The sequence below is a fragment of the Danio aesculapii genome, chromosome 5 (assembly GCF_903798145.1).
Source record: "Danio aesculapii chromosome 5, fDanAes4.1, whole genome shotgun sequence".
Classification (NCBI taxonomy): Eukaryota; Metazoa; Chordata; class Actinopteri; order Cypriniformes; family Danionidae; genus Danio; species Danio aesculapii.
This window is the reverse complement of record NC_079439.1, coordinates 50,114,182-50,139,592: the sequence shown is the minus strand read 5'-3', so window position 1 is coordinate 50,139,592 and position 25,411 is coordinate 50,114,182. Positions and strand designations below refer to the sequence as shown.

At 34.6% G+C, this 25,411-nt stretch overlaps 1 protein-coding gene across 1 annotated transcript in view; it reads right to left on the bottom strand.

The window, feature by feature from the left end:
* camk4 (calcium/calmodulin-dependent protein kinase IV) overlaps positions 1 to 20,009 on the bottom strand; it is an 81,517-nt gene extending 61,508 nt beyond the window's left edge. The window contains exons 1-2 of the mRNA XM_056458407.1: positions 19,910 to 20,009; positions 19,674 to 19,801 (exon numbers count right to left, since the gene is read on the bottom strand). Coding sequence (XP_056314382.1) covers positions 19,674 to 19,783 — 110 coding nt within the window. The 5' untranslated portion in view covers positions 19,784 to 19,801; positions 19,910 to 20,009. The remainder of the gene's footprint in view (positions 1 to 19,673; positions 19,802 to 19,909) is intronic.
* Positions 20,010 to 25,411: the final 5,402 nt, after the last annotated feature.

Below are 25,411 nucleotides of genomic sequence, written 5' to 3'. Positions count from 1 at the left end.
CAGCTGGAAGGGCATCCGCTATGTAAAACATATGCTGGATAAGTTGGCGGTTCATTCTGCTGTGGTGACCCCAGATTAATAAAGGGACTAAGCCGACAAGAAAATGAATGAATGAATGCATTTCCTTCAACAACAGTTCTATTCCATATTTATATACATATTGGTGAAGAAATAATAGATGTTTCCCAAGAAAACATGCACATTTAATGCACAAAATGGTGTACAAAAATTGCTTTAGGGTTAAATTTCATCCTGTGGGTGACCTTTATTTGACACAGTATTAGTTGCAGTGAAACTATGTATCTGCAATGGTCACAATACCAGGTTAGATTATTTATTAAAGATTAACAATAAAGATATTATTAAATATTATATTTTTACATTATTTATACAATGATGACCATATCATTTTACATTCGACTGTTCAATTTCTGTACTTTCTGCATTATTTACTTTTTTGCTTGTAATTTATTATAATTTATGCAAATGTAATGCACAGAAAAAGTCTTGATCATTCCTGTCAATCTATATTAATGAAATCTTTCCAAAAAGAGCTATTCAAGTCATCTGGAGAATGTATATTTGTATCGCAATTTATATCACAGCAAAATAAAATATCGCAATGTCAGACTTTTCCAATATCGTGCAGCTCTACAATACACGATAAATGATTTTTTTTTATCTAAAAATAAATCCTCCATTAATAAGTCACTCCTTCATCTAAAGAAGTCAACCTCTTTCTATTGTAGCATTCAAACCTTGGAATGAGATGTGATAGGGATTTCCATCTCATTACCACCCAACTGGACAATTTAGCGTTGTTTGATTAAGCACTTGGAAGGGATTATAGGAATTTCATTGTAAGGTTATCAAACAGAAGCTGCCCAGGAGTGAGAGAGAATTTGGAAATGTCTACTTACAAGTAAATAATAATTTTTTTAACGTTTTTAGATGGTTGCTTTTAGTACTAGCGCAAAACCTAGAGCAGTGTTTCTCAATTCCAGTGGGCGAGTTACACAGACAGAATCAGAGCAAGACATTTAGACAGGGAATACACATTTTCAAAAGATAATAAAAAAGGCGGTATAATTGCTTTTCAGAAAAACTACTATGTCAACTTAGCATGTTTCTTAAATATCTGCAAACATATAATATTGTCATGCTTTAGCAGAGTCAAAAATGTACATGCACCACCTTTAAGCAGGTCTTTTAATAAAAGACAAAAAGGATGCTTGCAATAAATAAATACAATTTAATAAATAAATAAATAAAATAAAACATATATAAAAAATTTTATCTTCTCAGACCACAAAACCTTTCAGTTTCAGGCAAAGCACCTCCTAAACCCTTGCCAAGCTCTATTAGGTTTATTCTATTCTTAATTCGACTTCTGAATTAAATGAAGGTTTTGATCTGTCTTACTTATATATATGGTACACAGAATTATTAACCCCCCTGAATTATAGGCCCTCTTGTTTATTTTTTTCCCCAATTTCTGTTTAAGAGGGAGAAGATTTTTTCAACACATTTCTAAATATAATAGTTTTAATAATTCATTTCTAATAACTGATTTATTTTATCTTTGCCATGATGACAGTAAATAATATTTTACTAGATATTTTAAGACACTTTTTAAAGCTTAAAGTGACATTTAAAGGCTTAACTAGGTTAATTAGGTTAACTAAGCAGGTTGGGGTAATTAGGCAAGTTATTGTATAATTATGGTTTGTTCTGCAGACAATCGAAATGTATGTATATATGTATATATGTATATATATATATATATATATTTATACAGTTGTAGTGAGAATTATTAGCCCCCCTTTGAATTTATTTTCCTTTTACAAAAATATTTTCCATATGATGTTTAACAGAGCAAGGAAATTTTCACAGTATGTCTGATAATATTTTTTCTTCTGGAGAAAGTCAGCTGATTTCAGCTAGAATAAAAGCAGTTTTTAATTTTTAAAAAAAGCATTTTAAGGTCAAAATTATTAGCCCGTTTAAGCTATATTTTTTCGTATATATGTACATACAGAGATATATACGGGGTAATACGTCCCCCTTACTTTCAGAGAAAGACCATTTAGTATCAGGCGATTAATAATTATATTAAATGTAAACTTTTCGATCTTATTCAGCTGTCCCTCCCACTTTTAAAATGTCCGCTATGCCCCTGTTAAAGGTATAACTGATTGCAGTTTCTATGTAAAATGAGCACTACGGGGCAGTATTATGCTAACAACTTTTGTTTGTTTTCATACTAATGATATGTACAGGGACATATTTTGGACTAATTAAAAATAATTTTCGTGCACTTATTTTCACAAAACGTAACATAGCCTATTTGATTGTAATCAAATAAACTTTTCTAGTGTGGTCAGTTTGCTTGGTACCCTGTTTACAATTTTTGTAAATTACACAGTATTTTTTTGTATATATATTTAGTTAATATTATGGTTAATACATTTTGTTTAGTTAAAGGCACAATACTGTATGTAAGATTCTTTTATTATAAAGACACCAAAACATATATTTTGCTGACTTCAGTACTAAAGTACATTATCCCAAACGTGTAGAAGAGAATTTAAACCAGAGATATAAGCGAATGATTCGCACCATGTTCAGAGCTAGCTCTCTGCAACTCTCACATGGTCGCCCACTGAAGCTAAGCAGGGTTGTGCCCGGTCAGTACCTGGATGGGAGAACTCATGGGAAAGCTAGGTTGCTGCCGGAAGTGGTGTTAGACCAGCAGGGGGCGTTCAACCAGCGGTCTGTGTGGGTCCTAATGCCCCAGTACAGTGAAGGGGACTCTATACTGTTCAGTGAACGCCGTCTTTCGGATGAGACATAAACCGAGGCCCCGACTCTCTTTGGTCATTAAAAATCCAAATTTGCACACTGGATGCCCCCTAACTATCCCCATATAATAATTGGCTTCATCACTTTGTCTCCTCTCCATCAATCAGCTGGTGTGGGGTGTGAGGTCTGGCACAATATGGCTGCCATCGTGTCATCCAGGTGGATGCTGCGCACTGGTGGTGGATGAGGAGATTACCCCCAATGTGTAATGCGCTTTGAGTTTCTAGAAAAGCGCTATATAAATGTAACCCTGATAAAACGTTTAAAACAAAGATACAGCAAATTACATATATGTAAATATATATTGTGGTAGACTATGACTAGTTCTTACAGACTTGCACACTCTAAAATCCAGAATGTGCAAACTAATAATATGAATTGATTAAGCTGAGAGTAATTCCAAATCCAACAAGCCTGAACTTCCACATCCTGTGCATGAACTGCAGTGCACCCCGTTTGAAAGCTGACAGATGGGTGTCCTTCCCATTATGAACCTCCATCACTATTATCGGCTCAAACTCCAGCAAAATTCATCACATTAATAACATCACATTGTGAAAGGGAGATAGACAGAGGGCAATAGCAGTTATGGCAGATCATTATGAAACACATATGAGGCAATGACACAGCCTGATTACTCTCAAGGGGCTCCGATAATCAAATCTGTCCATTGACTAGCACCACGTGTCAATGATTCCAACATGACTGCCATTTTTAGATCATATACGAAATGTAATCACGTGTAGTGGTATGATTTCGCACATGGGACTTGTCCAGACATGTCCAGGCAAGCTGGCCAGGCTATGACTGGAAAAAACAACACAAAAACACAGCTCTGTGATATTTTCTAGAAATAGAGTGGCCAGAACATCATTGTATTGATTTAATCATATTGTACTGTACCTTATTAAGTCAGAGATTTACCAACTTTTCTTGTCACAATAGGAGTTATTATTTAAATTATTAAAACAGACAAGGTTCTTTGATGCTGATAAAGGTAAATACTGTATAGATAAATATTTCATATAAACATATATACACTTACACCTGTCCAACTGCTCATTAACGCAAACTTCTAAGCAACTCAATGCATTTAGGCATGTAGACATGGTCAAACAATCTGCTGCAGTTCAAACTGAGCATAAGAATGGGGAAGAAAGGTGATTTAAAGGGCACCTAGGTTAGCCCTTTTTTCAGATTTAATATAAGTATTTTGCGTCTCCAGAATGTTTCTGTAAAGTTTCAGCTCAAAACACCCATCAGATTTTTTATTATACCTTTTATTAATTTCCTATTAATACATTTTTTTACTGGGTGGCAGTTGTGGTGTACTGCTCCTTAGCCAACTGTTTCTACGTGGCTTTCTGTGTGCCTTAATCTCTTCCCTCGGCTGCGTCAGACAACAGACAGACTTAAAGGAAGCAGATCTCACGTAGCCTTTGTGAGAAATACTACAGTAAGAACTTTACCAATCAGTATTTATTGTGCAGTTGCATCGCAGAGTCACACAAAGTTCACGCGCGCACACACACCGCAGTAGACACACACACAGACAGACAGACAGGCAGAGCGCCCGTTTAGCTTTGCACTCTTTTTGCACGCAAATGTGACATGATACAGGTTAATATACACTGCTGTATGGATATCTGTAATATTAATGTACAAAATAAACCTGATTTAGCGTCCACAAACCGGGATTGAACCATCTTCCTTTATAATTGTTCTGAGCTGTGCTGATGAAGTAAAGCTAAGCTAAATCGCTGTAATTCATGACACACGTGCTCTGTTTTAAAACATTTTAAACATGTGAAACTTACTCTTGATCACATTTGATGATGATTGATGATCCAAGCGAACTGAACACACCTTTTATTCCCGGCTGCTTTGCGCACGTCTGGTCTTGTTTATATGATTATACACGTGACTACCGGGACATGTTAATACGAGCAGCTGTCAATCAATTCGGTGGGTGGGGGGACCGCACTCCTACGTAAAGTTGCGGTCGATCTGAAAACCGCTCCAATTGGTCCACTGTTTTTATGTTGCTAAATTGAAAAAAAAGGACTGGGTGTGTTTATATCACCCCAATATGACGGTCTATACACCATACATGCACATATGTCTGTCCAAACAGCTTGAAAAGTAGATTTTTCACCACAGGTGCCTTTTAAGTGACTTTGTTGTTGGTGCCAATCAGGCTGGTCTGAGTATTTCAGAAACTGCTGATCTACTGGGATTTTCATGCACAACCATCCCTAAGGTTTACAGAGAATGGTCTGAAAAAGAGAAAATATCCAGTGAACGCCAGTTCTGTGGGCGCAAATACCTTGTTCAGGTCAGAGGAGAATGGCCAGACTGGTTGAAGCTGCTAGAAAGGCAACAGTAACTTAAATAAGCACTCGTTACAACTGAGGTATGCAGTAGAGCATCTCTGAACACACAACATTTTGAACCTTGAGACAGTACTCATCTTCTGATGGCTACTTTCAGCAGGATAACACGCCATGTCATGTCAAAGTGTGAATCATCTCAGATTGGTTTCTTGAACATGACAATGAGTTCACTGTACTCTAATGTCCTCCACAGTCACCAGATCTAAATCCAAAAGAACACCTTTGGGATGTGGTGGAACAGGAGATTTGCATTATGGATGTGCAGCCAACAAATTTGCAGCAACTGTGTGATGCTATCATGTCAATATGGGCCAAAATCTCTGAGGAATATTTCCAGTACTTTCCAGTATCTACACAACCAAGGTTCAAGGCAGTGTGTGTGTGTGTGTGTGTGTGTGTGCGTGCGTGCGTGCGTGTGTGTGTGTGTGTGAGTGCGTGCGTGAGTGTGCATGTTCGTGTGTGTTCGTGTGTGTGTGTTCGTGTGTGTATATATATATATATATATATATATATATATATATATATATATATATATATATATATATATATATATATATATGAAAATAGCATCTTTTGGTTATCTGGATCAATTTTAATTTTATGCTTTTTTGTGTTCATTTTTTTTGTTTTAATAAAATGTTATTTTAAAAATATAAAAAAAAAACATATTTTATTAAAACAAAATAGCATAACATTAAAATTATTCATATGAAATATTATCAGCTCAAAACATGATAAAGCATTTTATAAGATGTTTCTGCATTTTCAGTACAGGATTCCTGGCATGCTTTAAATATACATTATAACCAGGATTTTATATTCAAAGCGCTCATAAGATATTGCTTAATTTCGTTTAAATTTTATCCACTAAATTTATTTGCATCATGGCCTCCAGCTGAATTGCACGCGAATCCATGCAAAAGGTTTACAATCATGAAATATGGCGTATAGATGAATGCAATCGTGGTCTAACTGAAGAGATTATAGAGTATAACAGTGAATATTATTTTTGATGAATGTGGCACTCTCACTGTAACCGCATCCTACAAATGGATTCTTATGTGCACTTAATGCACAGCTGACTCAGTGTGGAAAGTGTATGTTACACAAGCTGCTCCTGTTTCTGTTTTCTACTTTCCGAGCATTATATAATCACAGCAGAGACTGAGAGAGAGAGAGTGAGGGTGAGAGGGAGGAAGAGTAGCTCTCTGGGGATTGTGGTAGGCTTCATTATTCAGCTCGCTCTGCCTTCTTCAGGACCTGAGCGGTTTGCATCTGGCCCCATTTACAAAAGACCAGCATCTATGTCCACGCACTCCAAAACAACTGGCCAACTGTGAGCTGATTATGTTAATGTATTCATGGCATTCTTTCTTTTAGATACATCTTAGATCTTGTTCTCAAGCATAAATATTATGAAAGAAATAAACCATTGAGAAATACAAATTCATACTTATGCCATTACAAAGCTGTATACAGTATATATATATATATATATATATATAATATATATATATATTATATATATATATATATATATATATATATATATATATATAAATTATATATAAATATATATATATAATAGGTGGGAATGGATAAATTTTTTTAATCTAGATTAATTAAGATTAACATGGCTCATTTGAATTCTGCCAAAGACATTCAGATTATGTGTGCTACCCAAATAATAAATATTTGAGAACAGGTTTCTCGAGCCAGGTGGCGCATTAGACCAGGGGCTCATCTCCTATTTCCAAAATGCATCACAAACTGCTTGAGAAACTGTTCTACTATGATAATTGATGATGAAAATAAATTATGTTCAACAAGATGTACTTGTGTTTACTAACTGTTTATTCAGTTAAAACATGAATGTTGAACTGTAGGCCTACATAAGCTCCAAACAGCAATTTCATACTTGCTTTTGATGTACGTACATACGGAAAATGCTGCTTCTCAATGCCAAGTTCACAGAGCCCTGATGGTGTGTCAAACATTGAGTATGTTTACATGGGCAACAATACTTTAATACGATTTTAATATGATTAAAACAATACTCTGATTAAGAGTCTATCATGTAAACAGTGATTTTTGATTAACTTAATGCGACTAAAGTTATAACTGAACTGAAAAGAAATGGAATTAAGACATGTGGAGTATGCATATATTAGTGGCATTACTTAAGTAAACACTGCAATCAAACTATTACCGTCATGTAGGACTTTTCGCCATATTTTTTTCGCCAAGTTTTTTTTCTTAACGTTTTGCGAGCGTTATTACATTCTATAACACTCCCACCAGTCCTTGCTCCTTATTTGCGTCTAATACATCAGTTTGTCTTGACAGCATGAATGAAACATTAATGAGTTAAAGTGAAACTGCCGAACTGCAGTTAAAGTCAGGCATCCTGCCGATTTGATTCAGAGGGGCACTTTTTAGTCAGACGGCTCACCGGTCAGGTATACATCCGCGCTAAAATATCAAGGTGAAAGTCATCATAGCTTGCGTAGAATAGACCCAGCTCCCAACCCAACTTTGAGAATAGATTAACGGCGATATTTTTTTTATCGCGCAATAAGAGACTCACGTTAACACAGCACATTAACGCCAATAACGGCCCAGCACTTATATATATATACAGTTTTATGCAAAAATTTGGACACCCTTCTGTGGCTGCATAATTATATCCTCTTTCCTTATAAGAGAAGATGACAGTAAAATGCAGTTCATTTACTAGTGAAAGCTAGATAACGTCATGTTTTTCAGACAGAAATACGCAGTGTAGCAGTATTAACCTCAGGGCCAGTGGAAGCCTTTTTTTAGCCCTCCAAATACCTTGGCCCAATGAAATTTTAAATGTAGAGCTTTATTAGTGAATAGCTGCTAAGTGCAACGAAATATAGGCTATATTTTATTACTTGCACTTATGTACTGAAACACTTGTATGCATTACTACAGAGACCGCTCCAATTGCTCCACCGTTTTTATGTTGTTAAATGCGAAAAAAAAAGGACTAAGTGTGTTTAGATAACCCCAATATGACTGTCTATACACTATACCTACATATATGTCTGTGAAAACAGCTTTAAAAGTAGATTTTTCACCATAGGTGCCCTTTAAGATAACCAAATAATATGCAACATCCATAAATTATTCTTTTAAATAAAGGCCTATGCTTATAGACATATAATGTAAAGCTGTATAGTAAGGTGTCACTTGTTTGTTTCGGTTGTCTTCATTGTAATCGTTTCATGATGATGCGATAGTGAGCTTTATCTGCCTGCCTGATTCCCGCTGAACTGGGTGGGCTGTGTGACGTTTGATTCGAGGGATGTTCTGGAGGCGGGGTTTACGTGACCCGCTGCGAGCTACTAACCTGACAGTGGAAACGCGACATGATTTCAGCCTCACTGCTCATGCTCCCAGGTTATTGGGAGGTTATACTCGCACTAGCCCAACAGTGGAAATGCGGCTATTGAGATCCGTGAAACTAAATTTAAACTGAAAATAGGCTATGCAAAAGTTTGGGCACCCTCTCTTTTGTGTGCATTTCAAACCTGTAGTCACTTAATGCTGATTAATTATAAGACAAAATTGAGTTAAGTGACTCAGTGAACCTTAACAATCCTAACACAGGTGCAACAATTATGAAAAAGGATATTTAAGATAGCTGATTGCTAGTTGTACTTCTCATTTTGTGAACCAGAAAGTAGCAACATGGGAACCTCAAAATAACTTCCTAATGACCTTAAAACTAGGATAATTCACCAACGCGAATTAGGAGAATACAAAAAGCTATTAAATATAGTAAGAAAATGGAAGGCCACAGAAACAGTTCTTGTGCAGGAAAGACGTGGTAGACCACGAAAAATATCTGAAAGGCAAAGGTGAAGAATGGTTAGAGTGGTCAACAAGTCCACCTCCAAAGAGCTGCAGGAACATCTTGCTGCTAATAATGTCATTATACATTGTTTCACAGTCCAGTGCACTCTTCACAAAGGACAGCTCAATGGAGGTGATGCAGAAGAAGCCTTTTCTGCATTCTGCCAACAAGAAGACTCGTTTGAGAGCCTAAATCATTTTGGAAAATTATACTGTGGACAGATGACACAACCATAGGTGCTTTGCCTGGCGGAAAAAGAACACAGCATTCCAGAAGAAGAACCTGCTCCCTACTGTAAAATATGGTGGAGGGTCCATCATGCTGTGTAGATGTGTGGCAAGCACAGGTACTGGAAACCTTGTTAAAGGTTGAATGGATTTTAGCAGACTCTGAGAACAATGTTCTGGAATCAGTCAAGATTCAAGATTCAAGAAATCAAGTTTCTTCAGGGTTGGATGTTTCAGCAGGGCAATGACCCAAAGTACAGTTCCAAATCTACCAAGTAATTCAGCCTCAGACACAATACAATGATTTAGAATGGACTTCCCAGAATGGATTTAAACATCATCAAAAATCTGTGGATTGAAGGGCCATTTACGATTAGCACCCATCAAACCTGGCTGAACTGAAAAAATTGTCCAAGGAAGAATGGCCCAAAATGCCTTCAGCAAGGCTTATCCTTGACTATAAAAAGAGTCTTCAGGCTGTTATTTCAGCAAAAGTGGCTCTACAAAGGATTGATGTCATAATTCTGTTTGGGTGCCCAAATTTTTGCACCTGTCTGTTTTTTTATAATTTAATTCGCATTGCATCTGTTGATTAATTAAATGTTTTGTCAGAACTAAAATGTTGCTTTTTCCCTAGGGTATAAAATATATCCAAATGAAATTGCTGATTGGAAATGCCAGCACACTATGGATTGCAATTATGAAAATTATCAGGGGTGGCTAAACTTTTGCATAAGATTGTACATTCGATAAAACAATACAGTGTTACACTCAAAAAATCTTGTTGCTTTTTGTTCAAACTACATATTTAAAATGAGCTGAAAATATCCCAATTCTTGACATTATTTCAGGACAACTTCATTCATTTATGTTCAATCCACTTACTTTGTAAAAAAAAAAAACCTATAACGTTAACTTAATCAATGTGTGTTGGGACAACGTGAATTAATTGTGTGGAAGCCTGCATTTTTGCAGTGTACATTTGTTAACTACAAGAAAAGCTATTAAACCATTTTTTTGTAATTGCAATAAAGCTGTTATAATATACAATATAAGAATTATGCTAAAATCATTTAGCTGAAATAAAGATTAGTTATTTGAAATACTAAAAAACTTGTTGTTTCAACATAACCCTATTATTACATTCTGGCACAATTTCAGAATAATTCCTGCTATCCAATTGATCGTTTAAGACCAGTTAGTTTAAGGGTTTCCACAGTGGACCACAAAATGGATTAAAAATCCTATCAATTACACGCATGGGGGACCTGGATCTTATAGCCAGGGAGTAGAATGTAATAAAGCCTTGGAGTTGCCACTAGTAACCACCTACAGTAGCAATTATCAAGAACAACCCAGCAACTGTTAGAACTAAATAACTATTTGGTATTATCATGCTCTGGTATTCCTAGTAAATCATTGTCAGTTGGGGTTTGTTCATGTTTTTATATCTTTAGTACAAAAAAATGTTCAGTCTTGTTTCTTGCTTGACTCCCTTGCCCTCATCTGTTCCTGCCATGTGTCCTTTAGGCTGTATTCACACCTGTCTTGTTTAGTTCGATTGAACTGAACTCAAATTCGACCTCTTGGACAGGTAAGAATACAGCAATCACACTCTTGTGTGAAGTAAACAAACTGACCAAGACCCAGCTGAATAGGTGGACTCAGTCCACTTCGAAATGAATTTTGATGAGTAGACCTCATTTTGAAAATGAATATTTTTTTACATTTCTCAGTGAATATTCATTCATTTATTTTATTTTCGGTTCAGTCACTTTATTATTCAGGGGTCGCCACAGCGGAATGAAACGCCAACTTATCCAGCATATGTTTTTACACAGCGGATGCCCTTCCAGCAGCAACCCAACACTGGGAAACACCCTTACACTCTTTCACACTTATACACTACGGCCAATTTAGTTAATCAATTTACCTGTACCACATGTCTTTGGACTGTGGGGGAAAACAGAGAACCCGGAGGAAACCCACACGAACACAGGGAAAACATGCAAACTCCACACAGAAATGTCGAACCAGTGACCTTCTTGATTTGAGGCGATCGTGCTACCCACTGCGCCACCGTGACGCTTATTTCTCAGTGAATAAAGGTAATATAATACTAAAAATATAATACAAAACAGATTTATTAAACAGGTATACAGATGAGGCTACTGAGAATACCCGAGTGAATGATCGCAACCACACGCTATGCTGCAGTGTTGTGCGGTATTACACAAAATGGTCTAACACAAGAATGACATCAACAGCAGGGGGCAGTTATGTAACATAGATAACATACTGAACTGATATAGCAGAGCACATGTGGAAAGGAGCAAAGGAAATTAAATATGCTAATCACGATTGTCTTATCAATGGGTTTGAATGTTATTTTATTAAAGCATAAAAATAAATATCTCAATAAAAATATAACAAAAAGAATTTCACCGCGAGCAAATTAACATCTGCCACAGTTTTTTTCATTATTACCATATAGTTCAGGGTTTGGTGTAGGGTTGAGTTTTCATGGACGAAAGGTAAAAAGTTGGGGGGGGGGGGATGGGGGTTGTGTCACGTTGAAGTGAAGAGGGTTGGGGAGAGAGTCGCAGAACACTCACACGGAGCGTGTGAGAAAGGGGATCGGGAAAATGAGGTGCTGGATCAAATTTCAGAGGTGTTCTGGCTGGTTATGTTTTTTAAAAACTGTTTAAAATATTAACTGCCCAGTTTAAGTGTATTTTGTATGTGTTAATTTAAATTATGCTGCACTCTCTGTGTTCTGCGCATTATATTAGTCACCAAACATGTTTAGACATAGAAAGATAACACATTTAAATTCATGTAAAATATTGCAAAAAAAAATACACAAAATTTCAACAATTTTTTAAAATATTTTTATGTTTCTTTTGACTTTTTACTCTTTTAAAATTTTTATTTAACTTACTACCATTTTTAAAATATATATAAATTCTGAGAGACAGCACGTCGGCGGGCATTAATCTGTGTTTGAGCAAAGACGGTTGATGATGACAGAGACGGCATTATAAGCTCGAAGAGAAAAACATCGTAATTTCAAGCTACAGCTGATCAAATCATTATTAAACCGGTAAATGACTTTCTAAATCGATCTCTCTCTTTTGTATGTTGTAGTGCTGTATTTATACCACAGTATTATTGTGATCTCTCGATTGCAACAGAGAAATACTGGGAAATCTCTGTAGACTGATGGCATTTCATGCCGTTCAGCCTTATAATCTTAATATGTGAGCGAAATTCACTTGTTTTGTCATCACTTTAGACATTACGCTAGAGAATCATTCAAACACTAGCTCTAAAGTGACATTAGTGAATGAGCATTGGCTTCTGCTGTTCTGAGGTCAGCTGCAGATGTGAAGGAATGGCGGAAGAAAGTAGTTCCCTCTTACAAAAGGATTTTTGAGACTCTTCGTGTTAATTTTTTTATACACATGATTATGCCGACGAACCTTTTGAGTTGTCATGATCCTGTAATTTGAGTTGTGCACCCATGGCATCTGCCATTGCTAAGCAACCATCAGCTTAGCCGCTCTCTATTGAAACACCAGTAAAACTCTGATACAAGTTTGTTTAACTCATAAAGGCGTTGTGGTGTTTGTCTGTTTTGAATTTGTCTAAAATAACCAGTTTAATAGTATAACTGAAATGCACCACACATCCATTTGTTCACTTGCAAAAAGGGCAATGTAAAAGCAAACTGCTCAAGAGAGCACCTACCACACCAACATCTTTAGCAGTGTTTTTTGCACAACCAATCCCAAACATTGTTTGTTCTCAGGAAATGCTCAAATCTGGGTTATTTATAACGTTGTGCCTCAGCGCAGTCCGGTAGGTAATCACATGAACAGATATATTACACCCCCGTCAGCGCAGATGCATGTGATTATTTTATTTCACGAGTTAATCACATCAACTGAATTTATCTTTAAGTGCCAGCAGATACACATCACTCTCAGCTCAGCGGATGGCAAAGTTCATTATTCTTGCTTCCCCAGGCTAAACCAGATCTCTATGCAGGTGTTGTGCTCTAATTTGTTCATGCACTGGGTTTCCGTTCCTCAAATTAGACAACTTGATTGCTATTGTTCAACATCTGCCACCAAACAGATCTATTAAAGCATATTCATTTTCAGCTAATACTATTTTACTTCCTGATAAGAAAAAAACATCAGATAAGCTAAACCATGTTGGACACATTTTTTTTTTTATTGAGAAGTAGGACATTGTTTTAATTAACAAAATTTCCTGTAAGCATTTATATATGCACACTCCCTAGAGGGGAACTAAGTGTCCATTTCATGATGGAACATGGCCCAGGTCTTTGCGAGTGTCTAGAAAGTACAGACTGTAACTCTCGTTTGGCTGATTTAGTTGTGTTGTGGTGCAGTCGATGTTAAAGGAAGCAAACAATTTATGGTTGTTCAGCAACAATTCTTGGCCCACCCGTCACAGATCGATGAGTGTTCCCCCTCCTACGCGTTACATGTGCCCAGTCCAAAGCTGCTAAAACACCATAATTTTATTATCCAAGATAGTTTGGGTTCAGCACAAACACAAAATGTTGTATGTCAGATACCTATAATGAAACTATAAAAAAAACAATAGTCTCAGCATAATATATAATGTAATTATTTTAATGCAAAAAAAACAACAACACAAAAACCATTGCTATGTCATGGGAGTATTTTGTTTGCTGGAAATCTGACATCTTGTCATTTACTTGCTATTTATACCTGTGAAAAAGCAATACTCATTATGCCATCTGTATACTGAATAATAGACATTATTTTATATGTTTGCTATATTAACCTGTTTGTAAGATCTTACAAAAATGCCATGATTTCATAATGATTTTTAAACATGTACAGTTGAAGTCAGTATTATTAAACCCCCTTAATTATAAGCCCCCCTGTTTATTTTTTTTCCCTAATTTCTGTTTAGCAAATCCCTTTCTAATAACTGATTTATTTTATCTTCGCCATGATGACAGTAACTAATATTTGACTAGGTATTTTTCAAGACACTTCTATACAGCTTAAAGTGACATTTAAAGGCTTAACTAGGTCAATTAGGTTCACTAGGCAGGTTAGGGTAATTAGGCAAGTTATTGTACTTGTAACTGTACCTTTTTGTACGTGAATATAAATTAATATTAAACAATATAAATATAAATAAGTAATGTTTTTTAGCAACTGCCTATTATATTATAATAACCATTATATAGCTAACATATTATAGTCTGATATAGTTTTTATCTTCAACTTGTTTTATTCGAATTATAACATTATGGATTATTATTGCAATTATGTAGATTATATAGATGACAATTATATACATAAAATAAATATATAAATAAAATTATATATATATATATATATATATATATATATATATATATATATATATATATATATATATACGTACATACAGACACACACACACACGATATATAATTATTGTATGCACTGATTTTTATTTTAGTATAATTTTTTTTCATAATCTTTATTATTATTTATTTTTAACCCTTGTGTGCTGTTTAACTTTACTACCCTTTTCTTTTGTTGGGGATGAAAATATAGACTGAATAAACCGCTGTAAAATGCATCAGATGAATTGTTTTTTTTTTTCACATTTTCTTAGCATGAATCTGTTAATCAACCTCAGTCTTGATCAAAACTACTAAATGTTTTTAAAAATTACAGGATTTTAATTTTATAATTGCCAAGTTCACAAATGATGTCACTGATTTGGTAAAAAAAAAGAAATACACAAAATATAAAAAGTAATTGAGGACTGAATTTCTTTTAACCTTTTATCACAGTCTTGGACATGTGAACGATTAGTAACATTGGCTTTGATGCATTGTTAGATTTTTATTTTTTCTCCCTAATTTACACTTGGTGGTTTTTTTTGCCCCATTGAGTTCCAGTATTACCAAATTTGATGGTGCATTAATACACAGTCTTTATTTTTGTTTACTCCATACAGTTCTGAGAGCTGAGATGCATATTTTGATTTTCTCACACACATCAAGGTAAGTGCATAAAGATCAGTGTCACACACTCACAGACACACATTCACACACTTTAATTTGCTATTATTTTCCATATAAAAGCCAGAAACTAAGCTCAAGGGTTAATGGCGATCAACTGTAAAAATGACAAATTTTACCTCTTCCAATGGGGTAAACCACCAACAATCAAAAATGCATGATTATACAGTATGGTGTCATGGTATTGCAATAAAAAAATGTGGTTATAATGGAAGTCAATGGGGCAAAAACAGAAAATCAATTTTGAAAATCAATAAAACAATACATCAAAGGCAATGGTGTTTCACATGCCCAAGACTTTGATAAAAGGTAATGGTTATTTTGTGTGTTTTTTCACCAAATCAGTGACATAATTTATGAATTTGGCAATTAAAGATTTAAAATCCTGTGATTTTCTAAGCAATTTAGTAGTTTTGATCAGGAAAAAAATTTTATGTGATGCATTTTTTACAGCAGTTTCATTTAGTGGATGTTTTCATACTAAAAAAAACAAAAGGATAGTAGATTTCAACAGAGTGTGTTGTTGAACGTGTCAAAATACAATTTTTCACCAAAAATCATTCTGCTAGCTGAAAGTTATGGCCATATTAAGATACAAACATCCACAACAGTACATAAGGGTAAAATATAAACCAAAACATAAAGCAGAACAGATGCAAGCCCTTTCCATTGCCTTTTCATTACCCATGTCATCTGCAAAGCAAGAACTTGAAAATATTGCTTCAGTTGTGTATATGCAAGTGTGTGTGTTATAAAAAGGTTTGCTTGTGGTTTGTTTGAGTAGAGATTTAATTAGTATTCATTCATTTCCTTTTCTGCTTAGTCCTTTTATTAATCTGTCGTTGCCACAGCGGAATGAACCACCAACTGATCCAGCATATGTTTTATGCAGCGGATGCCCTTCCAGCTGCAACCCATCTCTGGTAAACATCCATACACACTCATTCACACTCATACACTACAAACAATTTAGCTGTACCACATGTCTTTGGGCTGTGGGAGAAACCGGAGCACACGGAGGAAACCTACGCGAGCACAGGGAGAACCTGCAAACTCCACACAGAAACGCCAACTGACCCAGCTGAAGCTCGAACCAGCAACCTTCTTGCTGTGAGGCGACAGCACTACAACTACTGCGCCACTGCGTCGCCAGTTCTAAAATGTACATTTGTTAAGCTGAAGCATCCTATATCTTGTCCTATATTACTTGCAAAACAAAGTGTACTATGAAGTTCTGCTGATTTAATGATACTGTCGAACGGTTCAGACAGTGTCCTGGAAACATTTTGTGTTTGATGATGTCCTCTCCTATTACACTTATTGCCTGGATACAAATAAATATGGTGTAATGTAAACACAGACTAACCACGCCTTAGAATAATGAGTTATTTTCTAATGATTATATCCCATGAGTCTTGTAAAAAAAAAGGCCAAACTCATATATGAATTCATAACAACAACCAACAAATCCTGAAAACATTTTTTTATGATAGATTCATTCAAAAATAGCATCAGGACTTTGTATTCCACTGTCTGATATAACAGTTTTTTTATGTTATTGCTATGAACTGGTGTTCCATTGTCCAAAACTGGTGATGTCAAAAGCAGTCGAGTCAATTTTTACTAAACTTTTTTTTAGAATTGACTGATCCAGCTAAACCCTGTGCCAAATTTATTTATTAACAGTTTCTGTACTTGAAAGTGACATTTAATGGCATCAAATACCTACAAACAAAGCATGTCCAAAATAAACTGTAAGATAACACAAAACATACACAGTTGAAGTCAGAATTATCAGCCCCACTGTTTATTTTTTTCCCCAATTTTTGTTTAACGGAAGTTTAATTTGACTAGATGCTTTTCAAAACACTTCTATACAGCTTCAAATGACATTTAAATTAAGTTAACTAGGCAGGATAGGGTAATTAGGCAAGTCATTGTATAATGATGGTTTGTTCTGTAGACTTTCAGAAAAAAAAATAGCTTAAAGTGGCTGATAATTTTGTCCTTAAAAATTAAACTTAAATTAAAAATTTTAATTAAACTGCTTTTATTCTAGCTGAAATAAAACAAATAAAACTTTCTCCAGAAGAAAAAATATGATCAGACATACTGTGAAAATTTCCTTGCTCTGTTAAACATAATTTGGGAAATATTTTAAAAAGAAAAAAAAAAATCCAAAGGGGGGCTAATAATTCTGACTCTTACCAACTATATATTTTACCGTTTTTCATTTAAAAGGGCATGTGTGACCAGGTCTGTTCAGTCGAGGACTCCTTTTTACTATGCAAGGTAAGTAACAGAGATATTGAATTTATGATCTATATCTATTTATATCCATATATTTTTTTCCTAATTATTTCTATTATGCACAATCAGTAACAGACATCCCATCCTTTTTAACACAGTAAAGGCATCACATTTTGCCCATACTTTTGTCCTTCATGAATAAACTTGTTTAATCTAAAGAAATGTAAGAGACACACTGTGACTTCAAACTCATTTGTGCATTTCAGATGCTGTGACATCTTATATCATCTGAAGAGAGAAGGGGCCACTCAATTTTACCAAAATGCACTCATAACAATGTATATGACTGTATCATGTAGCATTGTGAAACATTTTACAAGAACTTTTTCTTCGCTGCATCTGTTTCCTGTTTCTGTTGTTTCTTGTTTCAATTCTTTATGTACTCATATAATTATAGTGCACTTTCGGTGTGTGTGTGTGTGTGTGTGAGACACACACACACACACACACACACTGAAAGTGCACTATAATTATATGAGTACATATATATAGACCAGATAAACAATAACAATGATACTATCACTACAACTACTGCTAATAATAATAATAACATATGTATATAATATATATATATATATATATATATATATATATATATATATATATATATATATATATATATATATATATACATATATATATATATATATACACATTTTTTTTTCTCTTTTAAATATTTGTCAAATTATGTTTAACAGAGCAATGAAATTTTCATAGTATGTCTGATAATATTTTTTCTTCTGGAGAAAGTCTTATTTGTTTTATTTATCAGTTCTTAATTTGTTTATTAGTCATTTTAAAGTCAAAATTACCAGTCCCCTTATGCAATATTTTTTCCGATTGTTTACAGAACAAACCACTGTTATACAATGATTTGCCTAATTACCCTCACCTGCCTAGTTAACCTAATTAACCCAGTTAAGCCATTAAATTGTCCGTTAAGCTGTAAAGGACAATTTACTAGTAACCTGACAAATATCTAGTAAAATTTTATGTACTGTCATCATGGCAAAGATAAAATAAATCAGTTAGATATGAGTTATTAAAACTATTATGTTTAGAAATGTGTTGAAATTTTTTTTCCATTAAACAGAACTTTGGGAAAAAAATAAACAGGGGTGCTAATAATTCTGACTTCAACTGTGTATATATTTGCTATAGCACTTTAAAGCGATTTTTTATGGAACCTTATGAACAAACATTTATTTAGCACTCAAATGGTTCTGCTATTGTTACATGTCGAAAAACCTTTTTTTCATAAGACTCATTTTTATAGAACTTTCCTTGTATTGTTGAGTATATTTTACTCAAATTTGTTACCAAAATGACTGTTAGAAAAATTAGCAAATAATTCAGAATATTTAAGGAATAGTCCATCGGTATCTATATTAGCTAATATTATAAGTCTATCAATACCAACCTTTCTAAAGAAGCCTATATCTGACCAATAAGAGACTAAATATTAATTTCAATAGATGTGATACACACCGGTTTCTCACTATTTCAAAAGCAGATCCCACACGGTTTGAAATAAGAATTAGATTAGATAGTGGACCTGATTATTTGCGACAAAAACATTTTCATGAAATCCAAGAGCTGCCTGAACTCATATATCGAGTTCAACTGTTACCAAATTTATTGGAAAGAGAAACAAGGCTCAAGCGAGCAAAATCAACATAACAGCTATAAGTTTATTAATAGTAACTACAAAACCACTGTTTCCATGTCAGCCAGACACTCCACAATGGCGATAAATCTGCAACTCTGATGTGTGGTATATTAAAATAGGGGTCTAAGCAGTGAATAATAATTCAATAAGCATTTGGATGTAGGCTTATTTACAGAGCTATTATGCATACAGCACATCCGCCCCCAAAACTCGTTTCTGACATGACTGCTTCACTTGCACTTACCGTCCCAATTCAGACTCCAGCTCGTAGAAGTCCGCCAGCGTCTCCTTCTTGGATCCATCGATCCAGTATTCAGGAGCGGCTCTAGAGGCGGGCATTGTCACTTTCAGCATCTCCAGCGCTTCACTTCACTATCAGCGGAGCACAAACAACAACATCGTCAGGGAATGGCGTGGAAGAGCGAGCACAAAATATGAAGAGGCTAAAAATGGACATAATATCGAAGAGTTTGACATTACGTGTAATGTATGTTGGTGATGTACGCTGAGTGGCCGTGAATGTGTGTATCGTCAGTTGATCGCGGTTGTCATGTCGCTCTCTGAACGAGGCGCGCGCGGCTTCCACTGGGTCTTACTGTCGCCTATATGTAGGGCGCTGTGTGCGTGTGAGTGAGTGAGTGCTTTACCTGGATTCAGTGAACGTCACATATATTACATAACACGAATATTTTCATATTGTAAATATCATTATACGATATTTACATTTCAAGATATCAGATCCATTAAGAACATTTTTCTTTCTGTCTACAAGGTAAACAAAAGCCACGACAGCCAGTTTGGTGAAAGTCTCTCATAATAAGAAATTTTACAAGATTTTGACCTTTCTTAAGCATATTACTTGGCTAAGATACAAGTTAAGTGTCTACTGTAATGATTTAAGAACTTAAAATAAAAATAAAATATAATGTCATGCTGTGGGTGAAATGTTTCGTATAGTTATTCAGCATAGGCTATGTAGACTAGGCCAACTACAGACTTTATTTATGAAACAACATAATCATTCTGACTGAAGGCAAAGTCCTTTTAATAATTCTATAGTCTTTGCTTAAGCCTATATTATAGCTGTTTTTTTAAACAATCAAACAAACTTCATTGTATTTGAAATAATTAAAACAATGTTGACCAATAGGTATATCTAGTAGTTGGGAGGATATAAACATTAAGACACAATTCCAATTATTGTTTAGGGCTTGCACTGCAGTGCATAAGATTTAATCAAATAATTTGTAAATATGTCTGACAAGACAGACAAATTTACTGACCTATCTGCTATCCCTGCATATATTTATTTATTTATTTTAAAAAAATAGAACATGCTGTAGTGTATGGGTAAATTTTCAAAGTGGCATTACACTTTTATTGTTTATTGATATAAACATCCAGAAAGTATTCATAGTGCTTTACTTTTCCCACTTTTTTATGTAACAGTCTTGTGCTAAAATGGATTAAATTAATTTATTTCCTCAATAATATTCAACAATATGAAAAAAAGACTTTTTTAACATTGTTGCAAATTTATTAAAAATAAAAAAGCCTGAAAAATCACATGTACATAAGTATTCACAGCCTTTGCCGTGAAGCTCTAAATTGAGTTCAGGTACATTCTGTTTCCACTGATCATTCTTGAGATGCTTCAGCAACCTAATTGAAGTTCACCTGTGGTAAATTCAGTTGATTGGACATGATTTAAAAAGGCAGACACCTGTCTGTATAAGGTCCCAGGGTTGACAGTGCATGTCAAAGCACAAACCAAGCATGAAGACAAAGGAATTGTCTTTAGACCTCCGAGACAGGATTGTCTCGAGACACAAGGCTGGGGAAGGTTACAGAAACATTTCTGCTGCTCTGAAAGTTCCAATGAGCACAGTGGCTTCCATCATCCAAAAGTGGAAGATGTTTGGAACCATCAGGACTCTTCCTAGAGCTGGCCGGCAATCTAAGCTGAGTGATCGGGGGAGAAGGGCCTTAGTCTGAGCTAAGACTCTGTCTGAGCTCCACCGTTCTTCTGTGGAGTGGCCAGACGGAAGCTACTCCTCACCTGGAATTTGCCAAAAGGCATCTCAAGGACTCTCAGCAGCAGAAACTGGAGGACTAGTCAGGATAGAGGGAAAGATGAATGCAGCAATGTACAGAGACATCCTGAATGAAAACCTGCTTCAGAGTGCTCTTGACCTCAGACTGGGGCGACAGTTCATCTTTCAGCAAGACAATGACCCAAAGCACACCACCAAAATGTCAACGGAGTGGCTTCACAACAACTCGATGAATGTCCTTGAGTGGCCCAGCCACAGCCCAGACCTAAATCCTATTGAACATCTCTGGAGAGATCTGAAAATGGCTGTACACCGTCACTTTCCATCCAACCTGATAGAGCTTGAGAAGTACTGCTAAGAGGAATGGGCAAAAATTCCCAAAGCCTGCTTGTAGCATCATATTCAAAAAGACTTGAGGCTGTAATTTCTGCCAAAGGTGCATCAACAAAGTATTGAGCAAAGGCTGTGAATACTTATGTACACATAATTTTTCAGCTTTTTTATTTTTAATAAATTTGCAACAATTTCAAAAAATCTTATTTCATATTATCATTATGGGGTATTGTGTGTAGAATTTTGAGTAAATAAATGAATTTAATCCATTTTGGAATAAGGCTGTAACATAAAAAAATGTGGAAAAAGTGAAGCGCTATGAATACTTTCCTGATGCACTGTATATATTTCAACTGAATTTTTGAACCAACATAAAAAGAGGTTACACTGATGTGCTGGTAACCATAGCAACACTACAATGCACAGGCACCTTCCCTAAGGAGTGGCATGCATATTGATAAAGTGTTGTTATTATGAATCACCGTTATTATTAATTTAAAAAATACATTAAAACAATAATAAAATAAATCGGGCCGCATGGTGGCGCTGTGGGTAGCACATTTCCCTTACAGCAAAAAGGTTGCTGATTCGAGCCTCGGCTGGGTCAGTTGGTGTTTCTGTGTGGAGCTTGCATGTTCTCCCTGTGTTTGCGGAGTTTTCTCCGGGTGCTCCGGTTTCCCCCACAAATTCAAAGACATGTGGTACAGGTGAACTGGGTAAGCTATAAATTGTCCATAGTGTATGTGTGTGAATGAGTGTATATGGATGTTTCCCAGTGATGGGTTGCAGCTGGAAGGGCACCCGCTGCATAAAACATATGCTGGATAAGTTGGCGGTTCATTCCGCTGTGGTGACCCCAGATTAATAAAGGGACTAAGCCGAAAAGAAAATGAATGAATGAATAAAATAAATCGGGCATAAATTAGTGTTGTGTTTACAATTCTGCTACAAGTTACTCAACTTGATAAAAAAAAAAAAAAAAAAAAAAAAATATATATATATATATATATATATATATATATATATATATTTATATATATATATATATATATATATATATATATATATATATATATTAGCAGGCTAGCCAAACAATGGCATTGTAGTTTCCTATAAAACATGTTTTAAAATGCTTATTGTTTTTTTTTTGAAACCTCACAAAAATCTTCCAGACCTCACAAGTACATTTTATTCTAGTCTTCTTTCCTTTAGATGCCATCTACTGACATCTACTGAATTGACTTATTATACGTTATTGATGACTTTTTTCTTTAATCTCTCAAATATGGCATTTTTTATAAAAATTTGAATGTGCCATGAGGAGGAAATCACCCACACTGAGTCCAAATCTGTACTGGCCTGCATGACTGGTCATCCTTTAAAGCTCAAGCAGTGCAGGAGTGTTCTGGGCTCCCACACAGAGAACCCATCTGTTCAGTATCTGCTCAACACAATCCCAGCTAGCCACCAGCTATAGTGCTTTCATCTTACATTCACTTCCTTTCCGTTCATTCACACAAAATGAGCAGAAATGAGAAAGTGTGTGCATAGCCCGAGAAGGGAATACAATTATTTAACCCCTTACATACTACTTTACAATATATTTTCAAACAGAAATATTTGAAGTCAAAATTATTATTAAACCCCCTGTCAATTTTTTTTTATTTATTTTTTTAATATTTCCCAAATGATGTTTAACAGAGCAAGGACATTTTCACAGTATGTCTGATAATATTTTTTCTTCAGGAGAAAGTCTTATTTGTTTTATCTCAGCTAGAATAAAAGCAGTTTTTAATTTTTTAAACACCATTTTAAGGACAATATTATTAGCCCCTTTAAGCAATTTTTTTTTCTATAGTCTACAGAACAAACCATCATTATACAACAACTTGCCTAATTACTCTAACCTGCCTAGTTAACCAAATTAACCTTTTTAAGCCTTTAAATGTCACTTTAAGCTGTATAGAAGTGTCTTGAAAAACATTGAGTCAAATATTATGTACTGTCATCATGGCAAAGAAAAAAAATCTGTTATTAGAAATTAGTTATTAAAACTATTGTTTAGAAATGTGTTGAAAATTTTTCTCTCCGTTAAACAGAAATTGGGAAAAAAAATAAACGGGAGGTGGGGGGGTTGGGTTAATAATTCAGTGTATATAAATATATATATATAAGTATATACTAAATATAAGTAATTATGAGAGACATTTTAAATGGGTAGTACTCAAATTACAGCTTATTTTTATTTATTCCATTTAGATATTATCTGTAACTTTCATTATGTAAATGGCAACAAGTGATTCTCTTGACTCCTTTATACTCTGTAAAAGTATCATAAGGTCTATTGTTCTGTTTACATACCTCTGAATTTCCCTAAAATAAGAACATATTGTTGCTTTTTAGAATATTTCACATAACAGATGTTCACACACACCTCCTCAAGACAAAAGAACGTAGTTTCTAAAAATGATCCTGTCCAAAATGTACATATCCTGCATTTTTATTGTTGAATTACCCACAAGTTTTCATTATTTTTGTTATTTATCAATTTATTGTCAATACAAAATCCCTTATTTGTCCGTTTAAGAGCAGGGTTGTTTGCACAGGATGATGTTGAACAGGAGGATGTTTACAGTACCTTTTGTATTATTAATTTTCATTTATTAACGCCTTTTAGCAGCTAATATATGCATGTTTCCAAGAAAACAAAAAAGTACAATATAATGTAATCATCTATTTCAAAAAGCTCACTATGTTGCCTTGTAAGTATGTGAGTATTAGAGATGGCCTGCATTTTTTTTAACTGATGTTTAAAACTTATGCAGGAAAAAAACATTTGTGGATGTCATTTTTCTTTAGAGAACCAAACACTCACCTTTTTAGTATTCAGATTAAGATAGTAAACTTGAGTAATTTAACAAAATCATTTTTAAATAACCTTTTAAAGAATGTATTTTATAATCTGGGGTGAAATACATCTTAAATGTGACCTTTACTATCATGTTCACTGTAGAGAATTCAGGATTCCACACAATTCATTCATGTTGCTCCAACTATTTGAACATCATGACTATTCATAACTATTTACAATTAAGCAGATTGAACATAAACCGATTAAGTTGTACCCAAAAAAAAAAATGTAAAGAATTGTTGTTTCAACTCATTTTAAGTAATTTAAGTAATTTGAACAAACAACGGCAGCCCAAATGAGCCCAAACTTAGATGTGTGCAGAAAGCATTGAAGATTTAGAAAAATTTAAGTGGCATGTTCACTTTTATGGCCCAGACTGTTGCACATATGTTGAATCATAAACTATATTATTAGACATCTCAGAATAATGATAAAAATTTATTAATTAGCAAAAAAAAGTTACTCAAAGTCATATATTAACTATATTTTTTGTGTGTTTGTGTGCTGGTTTAAGTATTTCATGGATAAAAAGCAAAGAAAAACAATGTACGACTAAAACTGCCATTAGGTGGCAGTAAGTCACAAAATAATAAACAGCATAGTTCACCCAAAAACGAAAATGCTAATTTCTTATGTTTAGACTCTGTATATTGCAAATAATGCCTTAGGTAAATTATATGTGGT